This window comes from Apteryx mantelli, chromosome 16 (assembly GCF_036417845.1).
Source record: "Apteryx mantelli isolate bAptMan1 chromosome 16, bAptMan1.hap1, whole genome shotgun sequence".
NCBI classification, from domain to species: Eukaryota; Metazoa; Chordata; class Aves; order Apterygiformes; family Apterygidae; genus Apteryx; species Apteryx mantelli.
In genome coordinates, this window is record NC_089993.1 from 2,481,641 (window position 1) to 2,498,056 (window position 16,416).

Sequence of the window (16,416 nt, forward strand, 5' to 3'; positions counted from 1 at the left end):
TTTGACTTCAACACAACCCCTATTCCTCGACACCAATCAGCAACGCTGACCCCTTGGGCTCTAGCTCTTCTTTCACACCACTGCAAAGCAAAGCAGAGAAGCACGGGTGGGGATCTGGGTCTGTCCAACCCCTGTTCTTCGTTCTTCCCTCTGGCTCTGCGCCCACATTCCTTCCTCTCCTGCTGCTCCAAGAAGCAAAGGACCTAGCCCAGACGTTGCAAAGTATCTGGGAATACATGGACATTTCAAAGGGGGCAACAAGATCAACCCCAAGCTCTTTTCTTTGGCATGTAGCAAGAGGGGAAGATAGAGGTTCCTGGAGCTGCTCCAGCCCACAGAGGAAACCAATGAGGCAGATTCATCCCAGTCGGTCCTATGTGCAGACCACCTCCTGAAATGATGCGATTCCCCCCACACACAGTCCTTTATTTATTCATTCATGCAGCGCAAACCAGCTCAGCTCCTGCTTGAGTTTTCCAGTCTCGCTTGGTTCCCAGCCTTCCAGGCCCCAGACCAAGAGTTTGTCACCTTGGTAATTCCTCCACATCCCCCAAACTATAGTTGCCTTGCCCTGGGGAGAATCTGGGAATGAAAATACAGCCACCCCCCACACAAGACAGCTTTTGTCTGAGGTGCTGGGCCAGCAGCTGACCCAGGAGAGGATACCTCATGTACCTGGGGGAAAAACATCCGTTAAAGTTACGCTAAGAGGAAGCCATGCAGCAGCAGGAAGGTTTCTTCTAAAACTGAAGTTGCAAGGACCAGCCCCTCTCCTCCCTTTCCTATGTGAATTCCTCTGGCTGCAGGGCTGGCTCAGATGGACTGGGACCTGATACCCACAACAACAGCAAAGGGGAAGCTCCCTACTCTTCTCCACATGTAATCTGCTGCTTGCAGGGAGAAACAAGGGTTGCTGAAGAGCTCTGAACTCTCAGTCCTGCCACACATCCCTGGCAGGAACAGCCTCTCTGGGCACCGCAGGGAATAACTCTCATATTCTTGAACACAAAGTAGTTCTGTAGTAGATAGGTACAGCCAGAGTAACTGTGGTTGGCTCAAGGCATTTAAGCTGGAGGAGGTTACTCCATACACCACAAAGGCAGGGCAGACCCTCAGCCCTGTGCCAATTTTGTTATGCCATCAGGCAAACAGGAGAGCTCCCCAGCTAGCACTGAAGGAGGAATACAACCACAAGAGGCCAATATGCCCCTGTCAGGGTAGGTGGGAACAATGCACAGGGGTGGGTAAAGTAACACAGCAGGAGGCCTGATGATATGCCATGTCAACAGAACAAGGAAAAGAAGCTCAAGCATTCATGTATACAGTAAGTGATACACAGTCAGGCTCCTCTCCGCAGGGCAGGGTGGCAGGACCTGAGGATGTACAATGCCATATACTGGCATGAAGCACAGCATGATTTGTATACACCATGCTGAGATGACCCTGATAAAAGAAGAAACACCGTGGTAGGAAGGGAAAATAATCTCTCTTCTTTCGTGAGGGGGAAAGACAACAGGCAAGCAATAATGCATCCATCTCAAAGGGAAGTAGGACAGACTGAAAATCAGAGATACTCAGTGCCAACCCAGTGAGAGATCCATAGCTCCCATGACTACCAAGCGGGATCCCTGTTGCAAAGCAGCCAAGCAAACTGGAATGCTCCATGCCAAGTGGTTAAGTACCTTGCACAATGCTGGTGTCTTGGTGACAAGAAATGTAGTTTTACTGCCCTCTTCTCCTGTCCTCACCTACAGAGTCAGCACAGCAAGGAACAAGGCAGCACAAGTCTGCTGCACTCCCAGCAGCAAACGAGAGTGTCAGCAAATTCTAGTTCCTTGCAAAGCTTCTGGCAGGGAGGGGCAGGAAGGTACCTCCAAGAACAGACTAAGGCATAGGTATAACAGGAAGCCCAGCCCAGTGGTTGACACACTAAACCGGGATGTGTGAGGCTGTTTCAACCCTCGTGCTCTATCACAGAGCTTCCCCTGCGTAACTCGGGGCATAGTCCTGTGACTCAGAAAGCGCTGCCCTACCTTCCAGGGCCAAGAAGAGTTCATGTTCTCAAGGCACTAGGATGACAGGCAGCATGCAAGCACCACAAAAGGGAGGATAGGGAGATGGAGAAAAGGGTAAAACTTGCCCACCCCCACCTTTATTATAGGGTAGCAGGTCTGACAGAAGAGAGGCCAGTCAGATGTTCTGATCCCAGATCAAATCTACAAGACTGGAAGCTGCAAATGAGTTATTTTCCAAATCATGGTGAGAAACGAGATGGGCACGCTACTTTGAGATATCATTAGATAAAATCACCTGCCTGGAAACAGATTTCCAGATGGGATATTAGCGAGGTAAAAAGGGAATTTAACCTAGAGTCCTAAATCAGCACAAAACCTGTTTCAGGCCACACTTTAGCAATGTCCAGACCAGAGGCACATCTTTCTGGCCATGGACATAAACATGAACAGGTGAGCTTGAGGCTCTTTACCTTCTTTCAACTACCTAGTCTGAGCTGGTTCTGGCCCAATCTTAGCAGAGAAGAAACACATACACGGCAGTTGGGTTGGCCTGAGGTGCGTTTCATACCCAGCACTGACTCTTCATAAGTATACAGGCAGAGGAAGGGGTGTCCAAAGCCTGAAGCAAAAGACTGATGTGAAAAACAGATTTATTTTAGAGCCAGCTTAGCCCCAAAGCAACTAGTGTTAAAGTCTGGAAGAAGTTTCCTCCTCTGTCTTGCACAGCACACTGAAAACCAGTGACAGATTATCCAGCGAACTACTGCAAATCTATCATAGTCAGTTTGAAAGAGGGGGTTGTATAAATTTGAAAGGGCAATCAACATCTTAATTACAAGCTATGGGGAGAAGAAGGGGGAGAAGCAATGGACAGGAAGCTTTTTTTCAAAATAAAGGTTAAGTTTAGAATCCATCTATATCAACAATTGAAAAGCAGGAAGGTCCTTATGTGAATAAGCATGAAAACGGCACCAAGAGCACTGCTGAGGCCTAAATGTACACACACACATAAAAAAAAGAAATGTCTAAAATGTCTGTGCTCTATTAAGTTAATTAATATTACTTCAATGAAGTGCAATGGTGCTATTTCTATCCTCCAGTTTACTAGCCAATTGTGGCTGGCTTTTGAGTGCAGTTAACAAAAGTGTGGGGGGGCTGGCATGGTTCATCTCATTAGCAACACCACAGTAATGCCACAGAAAGAGAAGGGGAAGAAATAAAACAAGACAAGCCACAGTGTCCAGTCTCAGAAAGCTTTACCAACAGATCTAATTGCCAGATCTTTTCCTCCCTGTGTTTATAATCCTCATAGCAGAGCTCTGTCATCCTACTCAGCCCAAAGATTGCCCCAGCTACAAGACATGCCAGGCTGAAAAATCAGCTCGGAATGTCTATTGACATCAGTCGCATTACAAAAACAGGTAGCTTTCACTTGCCTGCTACCAATATTCTATAGATGGAAAGTAGCATAAGCAGGGATGCTTTGCACAAGGAACACACACGCTGGACTCCAGCCAGGAAAATACATCTTGAGTAATATGCACACTCTTTGTTTCCTCTTTTTTTAGATGGGTTTAACTAGACTCTGGGCTTCCCAGCAGCAATAGAACACTTTCTTTCTCACTACAGCAGAGTGTTGATTGGTAAACAGCAGATCTTCCTGTGTGAGGCTGTGCCAGCCTGTGCAGAACAGAACTGTTGTTATTGCACATTCACAGCTAGAGATAAACATGAGTAAGATCCATGAGTAAGAGCCAGGCACTGGCTCTTCAACGCATTTGCTTTATCATGTTCACCTTGGTTCGACAGCAATGATCATTCTTGAGAAAACCTCTGACTCCTGAAGGGCCAAGGCAGCACAAGTAGCAAGGATAACCAGTTTAAAAAAGGCAGAAGTGACATTAATGCAAAAAGCTCTCTTCTGTACTCACTAACATTCACAAACTCCACCTGCATTTAAACCACCCAATAGCAAAACATGAAAATAAATGGGCTCAATAAAACCAACCTACCAAAAAGCAGCAATGGAAAAAAAGTTTTCAACAGATTTCTTGGGACAAATCTGCATCAAGAGCCATTGCTGCTGCAGGACCTAAAGATTACAGTGAACCAGAGAAAGAAAAAAAATGTGCAAATCAAAGATGATGCTCTGCAATGGCACAAGAATAAACCAGTCCAGGAAAAGTGGATACCGGAAGGTATAGGAAGGTTTCTAGCCTTCCAAAGAGCAGAGCTCCAGACCAGCTGCTTCAGAAGTCCTGAGGCAAAAGGACAGAACTAGTGTTAATACAGACCTGGACAAGTTCATGAACCACACGAGATCATTATCTTCAATAGCAGGGAACCAGATTTGATGACTCAGGAAGTCTCTCCCAAACTCTGAGTTAGTAGTGGTCCATGTGTGCCCAGGCATGGCACAAACCTGAGGTCATATCCAAAAGGACATCAGGGATTGTATGTTGAGATCATGTTAAGCTGACAGATAAGCAGATGAAGGGAGGGCTGACTACTGAAGAAGGGAGAAGAGAATTGCAGCAAGAAGTGGAGTCTCACAACTAGACAGTGAAAACTGAGGGCAGGGACTTGAACAGCAAAGTCTCAGAGAAAGGAGGAGATTGTCCCCAGACACCCCAGTTGCGACTTTAATTCTAACACAGGTTAGACAGATGAGAAATACATAATTCGTCCAAGCCATATCCAGTTGTGTCCCTTGCTAGAGACAGCTCCTAGTCTTCACTTCATTCCCCTGTCCAGAACGAAAAGGGCTTCTTTCACAAGTGCAACAGTACCTGGACACCTTTTTCTGCCATTTGGACTTTCCCTGCTTTAATCAGGCATCATGTCCCAATTTCCAACACACTGACCTAGATTTAGATGACCATATCTCTGGCTATGCCTCAGGCAAGCGCAGAAGTAGGATAAGCCTGACAGACAACAGTAGAATTTGGCATTTTTATTAGGAAAAGAAAAAACAAAAAAGCAAAAAAAACCCCAGAAAATAAAAGCACAAGAATCACTGCAAACTGTATAAGAGCTGCTATCTCCACAACCACAGGGAACAAGAAGAGTGGAGTGGAGGGACAGGGAGACAGGAACTGAGCGGACCAAGGAGACAATTCCCTTTCCAACACAGTTCAGTGTTGTAAGCTACCTAATTGAGGAGCATCACATTATTGCTCACCCCCCTCTCCAGCTCTGGATCTGCACCCTGCTTGGGCCATCCTGGAAAAACACATCAATCCTTCTGCAGATTGATGTCTTAGTCATGCCATTATTTCTATTAGGAGATGATACTGTCTTCAGAATTACATGACTGGAATAACATCTGATAGAATTGAAGTGATAGAGACATCGCAGTGCCCAACACTGCTGCAATATTCCCCTTTCCTCACTGGCATAGCTACATTGGTTCACTGTCTGTGTCACAAGCAGCTCCTCTTCAGCTACACCAGTACAGTTGAAAATGTAGGATGTGTTCAGTTACACAAGGACTTAAGAAATATTTGGTCATGACAGCAGCTCTTTGAACGAATGTAATGATTACTTGAGGAAGATGCAGTACCCTAAACGAGAGGACCAAAACTTAATACAGATGCTTTCCATAAGAGATTGCCTTCACTACAGCAAACCCAGGCCCAAGAGGTCATCCACCATACCTCATGGCACAGCAATGGAATTGGCCTCTTACCCAAGACCTGCCAGCTGGATCCTGGACTCACTTTAACTCAAGTAGGCAGATAGAGGAGTTTGCATGTTACAGGAGTCACTCTCAAATGCCTTGCAAGAAACAGCCAGCTGTGTTAGCATCATGTGGTGCTACAGACCGACAATATTCCCTCCAGGAGGCTCTGCTTGTGAAAGCATGTTACATGGCAAGGCTGGGCAATGGGAATGAGGTTTGCTGCTGCAAACATGCAAAGACACTCAAAGACTGCATCAAAGCACTTCTCCAAGAGCAGGACCATTGCTTCATCCCTCCCACAATTGAGAATTAGCCATCACACAGATCTCAGCTGACATCACCTGCCTGTCTCATGGGAGTAAATCGCTCAAAAAGACCAGAGTGCTCATGGCCTGGCTTCACTGACCCTGAAACGTAAGAGAATTCTGCAGATCTTTGCTGAGTCTGGACACCAAGGCCACGTGGAAACTCCAGCCAGCTCTTAAGAATCATGGCAAACCAGATTGGGCAACAAGTGCATCAGTGGATGCCAGTGTCTATCTGATTAATCCAAAGCCCAGCTTAACTCATTTGAGCACAAGGCCAACACCAACAGACACAGTCCTGCAGTGGACACCACAAGCGTCTCATGAAGGTACAAGCTCAGACTAGTTTCCCACAACTTTGTCCCATCTCTGCAGAGCAGGCTGCAACTTGCCAGGCTGAAAAGCAGCTGGGCTAACCCTAACCATGAGCCACAGCATAGTCATCTATCCATCCTAGTCCTGCATTGGGAACTGCCATGTGACCATTGTGGTTGCAGGCAAAGCAGCACACAGTTTCTTCGATCAGTTTATTTCCCTGCCCTTGTGTTGCCTCAAACACAGCTTAGTACAGTCATGCAGCTCCCGTGGCTTAAGATAATGAGGTCCTGGATAACCCCACATTTTCTCTTCCACTCTTACAGTCTCTTCTTCATCATGAGAAAACCAGGGTACATCAGCATCCCACCCACTAGAGCATGAGGCCTTTCACACAGACAGCAAGTACTGGGCAATACTCTGAGAAAAGGAATCAAAACAAGGAAGAGAAAAGAATGCGATGCAGGGGAGAAGTGAGAGTAACCATGTTCCCAAGCTGAAGGAGAAAAATTCCTTTTTTCCCTCCAGCCCCTCCCAGCCCAAGATGGAACCAACTACAGTCAAAAATGCCTCTCACCCAACACAGTTTCTGCTCTGCAGGTCCAATGCTCAGTTGGTGTGAAGTCAGCCTGGTATCCCTGGAATCAAACAGCTGCTGTTGGCAGCAGCTGAAAGGCCTGGTTTGAGGAGCATGCTAGATCATCTCTGCACAGAACTGCTGGTAACACACTATTTCCTGATAACATGACTGCAGCCTGCTAGGAGGAGTGGCAGCTGCACCAAGCTGGTGAACAGAGAGGAAAGGCACACGAGAATAAATGGCTACTGAGACTCTGAGCTAATGAGCACCTCACCAGCACACACAACCATCTTCAAATTTTAGGTCACTCAATCAGCATCCACTTGAATTACAGCTCCCAGAAGGCTCTGTGCTTCCTGCAGCATCAGGCTGACAAAGGGCTGGGGCTTGAACCCCCCCTGGAGACAGGAGCCAGTCTGCCTTTGGGTCAACTCAGGCTCTTCACTCTCTATTTCAGCACGTTTGACTGTGACCTTACAGCTCTGTTCCCACCACTGGCCTTACTCTCTCTAACCATGGCTACTGCTTAGTGTTCTGGTGAAAGCCTTAATTGTATCAGGTAACACAACACCTCACAGGCTCAGCGGGATCTTAATGATAAGGATTCTGGACATCTTTCAACAATTAGCAACAGGGCAGGACCTCCCAGGAGATCTGGATGTGAATGCAAGGATGTCTGAAGGGGCACACTGCCTGTATGTTCAAATGCAGAAACAGACGTTAATTACCCTGCATGGCCAGGAAAACATTCAATTGCATCTACTGGAAATTCAAGAGCACAGATTCCTCTGATTGTCAAATGTGCCCATCCCCAAAAGGTTTGATGTTTGAACATCCACCTCAGTGAACCTAGCAAACCTCTCTCCCCCAGCTCTTTACAAGATATGTCCCCTTCTCTCTTCATATTCTCTGCTCTCAGAGCAACCTGTTTTAATGAAATTTATCCCTCTGTGAAAGCGCTATCTCCTTTGGGATGGTTTTTTTATAAAACAGAGGCAATGAGAACCCTTGTCCATAACTGTTTGGTACATTGGCACACTTCCATTCTCTCTCTTTTATTTGGGGGGGGGGGTGGGGGAGGGGGAGGGGGGTGGCTACACAGAGGAAGGGAGGGGAGGAAGCAAATGAGGCTTCAGCAAGAACAACATGACCATTGAAGCTCTCTGGGAGCACGGCAGAAGCACACGAAAACAACATACCTTATTCTGCCCCACCACCTTGACCACTCTCCTTATAACTACGCCATTAGGTACAATACGTCGCCACTGGGGTAGGTCTTGGTGAATTCAGAATTCTTCTCTCCTAGCACTCTGCATCCCTGAGATTTCTAGGCAGTGGGCAAAAAAGATGATCTATGGTGAACACTTGGCCTGTGGGCATGCACTGTTAAAGGCATCAAACCAGCAAATGAAGAATGTCACAGAGCAGGCAGAGACACCTCTCAGAAATCAATAAAAAGTAAATAATGGTTTGAATCAAGCCAGAAAGGACCACCCTGATCCTTGCAGCTGAATGGTCTGTACAGAACAGGCTACACAGGAAACTCCTGGCCAACAGCACATTTTTTGGAAGGCATTCTAACATTCAAGCCATTCCAGCTTACACACTGGAAAGGTTTAAGACTTATCAAAGCAAGAGACATAGCAAGATCAACACCAAAAGACAGAGTACAACATAAATGCCTACATCAGTCTATTTGACACCATGTCAGTTTTTCTTGCAGGAGACATGTTGCCACATGCACAGTTGGGGAAGGGAAACCATGTAACACCCAGCAGCTTAAAATGAAACCTCTTAGCTGTCTTGAAATTCCAAGGGTGGTCTGAGCTGCGTCTGTTGGCTCAAGTCTTATAGGCAGGCAAGCAGTTGATACAGGCAAGTTGTAGAGCAGGATCTTGCCCATATCAATGCTGCAGCCTCACCAGAGAACGGACCTGCCACACAAGGGAGGACACAGTCCAGCATGCAAGAACCCTCTGCTCAACACTTGTGCCATGTTCCTGTTTCCACAGTTCTGCACAAACACAGGTGAGTTAGCGTGTTACCTGGTGAAGCAGTCTGAAATTTAGCTTCTTTGCAAACCTTTATGCTACAGGAGCAGAAAGATCTTCTGTCCTCACAGGAACACAGTTGAAAACAAACAGAGAAGCTGGCTGTGATCTCCTCAATCCTCAATAAACTAAAGTCGTCCACGCTGGTGCTGAGATACAAGAGGTTGAAGGGGAAATTTAGGTGCTGCATAAGAAGTGCAGCCGGGCGATATCATAGGAGTAGGACAATACCTTTTTGTAAGGTCTGGACCTCTGTTTTACTCAAGTGAATGTTTATTGATATCCCTGCAGTTTTGGTAAGGATTGCTAATCCCAGTATTGAGGCAAGACGCCAGCTTGGCCTCTCTGATACAGTGCATTCACCACCTCTCTTCAAACACTGACATTGTGCAGGCCCATAGCATTTAGTGAGCCCTCTGGGTTGCTACAAGAGTGGCTGCATCTCAGCAATGGAAAAAAATATTTCTTTTTTAATGAACATATATTAGAGTTTGCACTATTGGCAAAGTGCACAGGCATGCACTTGTAGAGGAGCATAGATATGGTGCGTGTACCATTTTTTATGTAAAAGCCTAAAGACTGAGCTTCAGCTTTTAGAAATCAAACTTTATCACCTCAAGCTGGCAAAGAGAGTCCCTCATTTTCTCAAGTTATATTCTTCTCAGCTAGACAGGGTGCAGCACAATAGGAAACATCAGCAGTTATGTACTCACCCTCCAGAAACCCAAAAGGCCAATCCTAGCAACCCATGGCTGCTTTCCAATCCCGATCTATTCGCCGGAGTTAGACAGAAAAGTATATTGCCCCCAAGCCATTCGGCAAACTTCATGTCCTGCTAATTACATCAATATAAATGTATCATCTTGGCTGTCAAACATTGGCCCTATTGACAGGAAACTACACTCTGCAATGCAAACGCAGAAAAATAATCCTTCCTGCTGCTGGAGACACACTTCTTTGGATCTCATTTCCTTTCCAGGGCTCCCCCTTCTCCCTTCTGCCTAAACACCAGGGCAGCAGCACTTTTTCCAGAGCAGAAGGAAATGGCACACAAAAAAAACATCCTCATCTTTTAAGCCACTGAACATGAGCAAGTTTCGGAAACAGCACTCACACTGTCAGTGTTTGAAGAAGGTGGTGACTGCACTGCATTAGAGAGACCAAGCTGGAGTTTTGCCTCAATACTGGGATTAGCTATCGTTACCAAAATTGCAGGGATATCAATCAGCCAACCTGAGAGCCACCAAAACATGGTGGAGAGCTGTGGAAGCCAGAGTTAAATCTCTCTCATGTACAGACAACAGCCCTTCTGTCTCCCTTTACTTCCTCAGCTGCTATTGCTAAATACAAGGCAAGCAACAATTAACAGTAATGAGAGTGTGACAGAAATACAGCGGTAGCCTGCTCCTCCCTGCTAGTCTCAGGTAACCATGGCCTGGAAAGGGCTGCATATTCAAGAAGCAACGTCAACAAAGAGCTAAATGCAGGCAGATCCAGGGGACTGCTGGGGAGCAGGCAGACAGCACATCTTACTCTGAAGAGCAGGATTATGATGGAAAAGGAGGAGGAAGGCACAGACTCACCTGTCCCAGCCATATTACAAGCTTTCCCAAAGCTACAATACGTACGCTCTTTCTTGGAGGCTCAAGTTGCAGCGACTTGGCCATTCATAACAGCTTCCTCCCAATGCGGCAGTCTCAGAAACAAGTCCTCCCTGCAGGACCCTGGGCTCTGACATGAGCTTTCCAAAACAGCCGCATCTCTCCCTGCTCCCAGGTCCAGTCACATACAGCCACAGCACCTTGCTCCAGACTCCCTGCTTTGTAAAGCCAACAAATTACAGGATGACAGACTCTCATTTAGAGAAAGTCACAGACTTCATTCCTACCCAGGCCCCTCTGTTTACAGAAAAGGTTAATACAAAATGGAAGACAAACAAGAGACAAGACTGTGGCTTCAGATGGAGCAGGAAGATGTGAGGAAAAAGCATTACTCCCATTTATATCTCACCTAACAGCAAAGGACCACCTAGCTGAAGTAAGTTAATACAGCCACGACTGCACAAACCAGTTCGGGACTAGCTGGGTCTCTCTCTAGACCTCATGGGCAACCAGTGCAAACCCAGCAAACCCCCACAAAACTACTGGGACAGATGAAAGATGCATATTTTCCACAAGATAAAACCAATCGCTCTCAACCGGCTGAGACAACATCGGGGCTCAAGCCATTTCCTCCACAAAGCCAGTGGTAATCTGAGCAAAGATAAACCATGCCCTCTGGTTTCCATCCCAGGAGATTGTTCCAGAGGCTAGCTGAGTAATCAGCACATTTCCCTGTGCATGAGGGCACTGAGGCCCCTCCACAGGGTCACCTAGTCCTTGGCTAACACAAGCCAGCTCCAAGCAGGACACCAAACTTTCTTTCATGCAACTTTAGCAGCTTTTTCAATATTTGTTTTCAAATATTCAATATGTTTTTCAATATTTGTTCTGATTCAAAAGACATTATGTCCAGCCCATACTTTGGGTTCCCTTACACAGCTTAATTTCACATTAAGTAATCAGATGCCAGCAGGCTGCCCTTCTTTCCTGCCAAAACAATACAGCTTAGCAAATAGAGTAAGTCACATCAAACCTTCAAAGGCCTCTCCAGCCCTCAAACCCCACCAGGGGAAGGAAGCAATGTTGGGTCTTGCCTTTTGCCTTGAACTTTTAAAGTCTTGGACATTAACAGAAGCTGATGCAACTTTAAACTAGTTAATATGACCATGATTTTACATGTAGACGGCGATTTGAATTGTGCCCTTCTGACACACTATAGGGTAATACTTACACCAAAGACAAAGGGTAGCGGTACCAGACATCTTACCCGATATGCTAACACAACTCATTCCTCAAAGCTCAGTCTTGCTCTGATTCACTCATGCTCACAGGCACAAGCCAGTCCATTTGGCTATAGGTCTCAAAAAAATGGCCATAAAAAAGCCACCCAGAAGACTTTTGGTGCCACTGGATTCCAGTCTACTAGTCAATGGGCCTTTCCACCAGAGGTCCGTTCGAGTTTATAAAAGATGGCAGCTAATACAGATTATAGACACTTAAATACAAGGAAAGATGACCCCTGTGAGTCTCAGGTCACAATGGGCTAAGTATGCCAAGATCTCTTTGCTCAGATCAACAAACATTGCAATCTGGGATCTGCAGTCTCCTGAGGCCACAAGTCTATCTCCATCAATCAGCAGTTGCATTCTACACTGCTCATCTCCACTTTGGCTCCCTCTCAATTAATCACCTTGTCTCCAGTAACTCCTGACCAATATACAGCAGTGTCAGTGCACAGATGCCCTAAGTTACACACAGTAAGCACTTTTAAGACAACCTTCAGTCTGACTATGCAAAGACACAAATTGAGTACTGGTTGAGATTTCCATCTGAAAAATTCAAAGAGGAAATAACACGACATTTTAAACACAACATGTACATTATCTGATCTCCCCAGCATTTCACCAGACAACCATCCTGTAACACTTGTTTCTTAATGCTTGGGAGAAAAGGGATATAACAGCAGAATCAGATGCAAGAAGGGGAGATGAGAGTTGCTCAGAAAACGGAGAGGCTAGCTAGTATATGGAACCTTTTCCATCCAGTAAAACAGATTTCTACATCCAGGATTTGGAGGCTGACATGTTTACAACAGAAGTTGATTTGAAGGGAAGTAACACTTAAGGTCTTGGCAAGGCATCAGGAACCCAGTAGCCTTATGACACTTCTAAGATCCAAGCACAAGAGCCGGCCAACCAATTTTAAAGGGCAAACATGCAAATGCTTTAGAAACTGGGAACAAAATCTTGCAAAACTCCCACAGAGGGATTTCTAAACTGGAGGTTAGAGTGCAGACCTAAAAGGTAGGAGTTCTTGGTTCTCTTGAGGGCTCTGCTGTTGTTCAGCCTCAGGGCAGGCACTCAGCTGTTCTGTGTCTATTAATTGGTATGAGTAATGCTTACCTGCCTGACAGAAGAATTGGGAGGCTCAGTTATTCCCTGTACTGCGAATGGAATGCACCACAACAGTTCAGTTAGGTATTACAGTGCAGGAATTCATTAAGCTTCCACTGTCTCCCTACTGCTGCCATGTAATTTTTAGGTTTGCTAAAAACCCATGCTGGCATCATTTACAAGTCTCTCACAGCTGGGTAGAGATATTAATAGGCCAGGCATACTCTGTAGATCATCTTATAAACCCTGGATGAAGCACACCACTGCCTGCAAACAATGGCAACCCCAACTCTACGCAGTATTTATGAGATCATATTCCCGGCTCTGATGGCTCTGCCATTCTCTGAGCCACGGTTTATCCCAGCTGCTGGGAAATTGGGCTTCTGAGCCATGCAAGGCAGCTCAACTTTCAAAACGGATTTACACTGCTGAGCCAGCTAAGAATGCGTCTCCCCTCCAGGTGACCAGAGGTTAGGGCTGAGCCTGTCCTATGGCCTCACAGTTTTGCTAGCAGGAGCAATGCCCTTGCTAGGCAGCATGCTGCTGGTGAGAGCCTGGCAGCAACAGGTGATGCCAAGCTCGCAGGTGAGCGGGTGGAGGTGGCACAGTCCACAGGAAAAACTGCAGCGAGAAAGCCAGGAATAAGCCCCCCAGGAGCAAGGGCCCGCCAAAGGCTCCAGAGAGACTGCAAACTAAGAGGCAGTCAGTGAAAGCCAAGCTGCTCGGCCCGATCTTTCCGCGGGCTTCAAAAGACAGCCGCTGGGCCCGGGGCAGCACAAGAGACAAGCCCCGGAGCAGAGAGGAGAGGAGGCCCCTGGACTGCCCGTCCCCACCTGGGCTCCACCGGAGGCCCCGGGCCGACCCCCGCCGGGCCGCTCTCGGCCAGGCCGGCTACAAGGGCCCCTCGCCGCCCCCTGGAGGAAGCAGCACCGGCTGGGCCCCGCCGCCTCTGCCGGCCGGCCGGGGCCCCCTCGCCCCCGGGACCGCCACTTACCTGGGGAGCGAGGCGGCCGCGCTGCTACTCGCGTCCCCCCCGGACCCGCACTTTCCCCCGGGCAGAGTAACTTTGACCCCTCCCGCCCGCCCGCCCGCCCTGCACCGCTCCCAGCCGCTCCGCGAACGGTTTCCTCCAGCAGCTCCGGCCAAGCCTGCCCCAGAGTCCAGAAGCCCGAGCTTACGCCGCTACCGTAGCGTTGTACCCCATCCCCGCCTCCGAGCATTACGGCGCGGAAGCAGCGCAAAGGCCATCGTGAATTGCACGATAAGACTACAAGCCCCAAGGGGCTGTGCGCAGGAGGAGCGGATGTCGCTTGCCCGAGCGAGGCACGCCGGGAGTTGTGGTTCGGCGCCAGAGGGGAAGGAGTGTGGGGAGGCCGCAGTTCCGCACAGGAGGGCGGAGCCCCCGCGGCCGAGAAGAGGCCGAAGCCGAGATGGAGGTGTCGGAGGCCGTCTGGCGAAGGAAACGATGAGGCAGGGCCGGTTGTGAAGAAGGGCGCGTCAGTGCGGGACTACATCCCCCAGGGCGCTTTGCGGCCGCGCGGCAGCTCTCCAGCCGGCACCTGCAGTGCCACCGCCGCCCGCCAGGGGCGCTGCTGCGGCCGCGGCGCGCCCCAGTAACACGCCCGAGGCGGTGGGAGGAGCGGTCTGCGCGCAGGCCTCGTCGGGCTGCCGGGCCTGGGCCTTCGCGGCCCTGCCAGGCAGAGCGCGAGCCTGCTTCCAGCACTGGCAGCCCTCCTGCGCCCCAGCCTTCCCCCGGAGGGGCTGTGTCGAGGGGCGCTCATTCCCATGCCCGCGAGGCGGGCCAGACTGCTGGCTGTTACGGGGAGCTGTGGGGTCTCCCGCGGACGAGGAGATGTCAGCAGAGCTGGGAGTCCAGCCTTGGCAGAGCTGGCGTTCTCCTCGTGCTGCTGAAAGGGGTACTGGCACCCTGTGAGAACTGCAGCCGCCTGTCTCTGGGGAGGCAACAGCCCCAGTAGTGCTATACAGCGAGGTGACTGCACCCCACAGGAATCCTCCTCTGGACCTGCAGAATCAGTGTGGTGAGGAATTTCATGCTGTTGGGAGAAATGAGACTGCAAAGAAGATGCCAACTTCCTGATTCTTCTGAAAAGCGAGATGTTAGAGTTTTGAGTCTGTGCTAGCTCAGCTGCAGTGCCTGAAAGTAATTAATACATTATGATAATTAAATAGCAATAATGTGTGTCCAATTACACTTTTGGGGGAGGGGGAAAGCTATACAAAATAAAAAGATGTAACAGTTCTTCCATAAGACTGCCGAGCCTCTCCCAGAGCATTCCTGCTAGCAGTGCAGGAGACTTCAAGGTAAGGAACCTGCCCAGGCCTGATTTATTCCCTAGCAGAGCTCTGAAGGCCTAGTAGGCAGATCTTGTGTTTCCAGTCATTCAGTGCTCTCAGGCCTGTGTTCAGGTCTTGATTACAGGCAAGTTACATAGTCTTGAGCTCTTAGACAGAGAAAATATGAATATAGACTTTTTATTTTGAAGCTACAAGATCCACTAATGTTCTCAAACTTTGCTCAGCAACTCTGAGCATCTGACAACTAACACTGCAGGATAAACGATCTTGTTTCACTTTCTCAGGGAAAACACCAGCTATTATGAGATCAAGGATAAAGACACTGATGTTTTCAGCATGGAGGTGCAGCGATCAGAACCCTAGGGCTGAGCAGAACCCAAGGGCCTGAGCAAAAACAGTGTTTGTGGTGTGGGAGTGGCTGTTCCCACTCCTCCATGCCTGTCCTGCCTCAAGTGCAGGGACAGCCCAGCTGCTTTGGAAGGAGCTACTGAATACTTGCTAATTACCACAGTTAATGACTTGGCAGTACATTAAGGAAACCTGAAATTGGCACTGAGTTACCTCAACCCTCTAGGTAACAGGCAGCCTTTTTGCTGCTTTGGATTTGCAAGGAGCCATGCTCATGGGCTAACAGAGTGTGTAGATGCACAGCAGCAGGAGTAGTAACCTTGGCAAACCTCCTAAGGGAAGCCTTCCCATTGTGAATTGCAGCCCTGAGATGCTGTAATGCCAGTCCTTGAAATGTGACTGTGCTACCAGATACATGCAGGTTAGAGCCTGCCTTCCAGTCCAACTTCAAATTTAAGCCTACCCCCTTTGACCATATAGATTTCCCACTCCCTTCCGCACTCACCTGTGTAAATTAAGAAGCACCTTCAAACCATCGCGCTACATGGAGGTGAGAAGAGGGAGTTTCTGGCTGTTTCTGCCGATTTCCAAAATTCAGTGCTGAACCAGGAGTGAGTGCATGAAGTACTGTCTGCCCAGCAGGACCCCAGGGATGTTGTGTGTGCCCCACTTACCTACTGTGATTCCCCCAATAAATAAAGAGCCCTGGGTAGGGCACAGTCTTCCACTCTAGACTGAGCCATCTTCCCATCTTTTTGGTGGCGTGTTTTAGCAGGGGTATTTGAACAGGGAACCAACACCACTTTTACA

At 48.3% G+C, this 16,416-nt stretch overlaps 1 protein-coding gene across 4 annotated transcripts in view; it reads right to left on the reverse strand.

The window, feature by feature from the left end:
* CAPN15 (calpain 15) overlaps positions 1 to 14,179 on the reverse strand; it is a 65,725-nt gene extending 51,546 nt beyond the window's left edge. For 3 of the 4 annotated variants that reach the window (XM_067306196.1, XM_067306194.1, XM_013939912.2), the window contains exon 1: positions 14,121 to 14,179. In XM_067306196.1, the coding sequence (XP_067162297.1) occupies positions 14,121 to 14,146 (26 nt within the window). In that variant the 5' untranslated portion in view covers positions 14,147 to 14,179. Of the gene's footprint in view, positions 1 to 13,936; positions 14,003 to 14,120 lie in introns of those variants that run through there. The other variant, XM_067306195.1, reaches the window with a different exon arrangement.
* Positions 14,180 to 16,416: the final 2,237 nt, after the last annotated feature.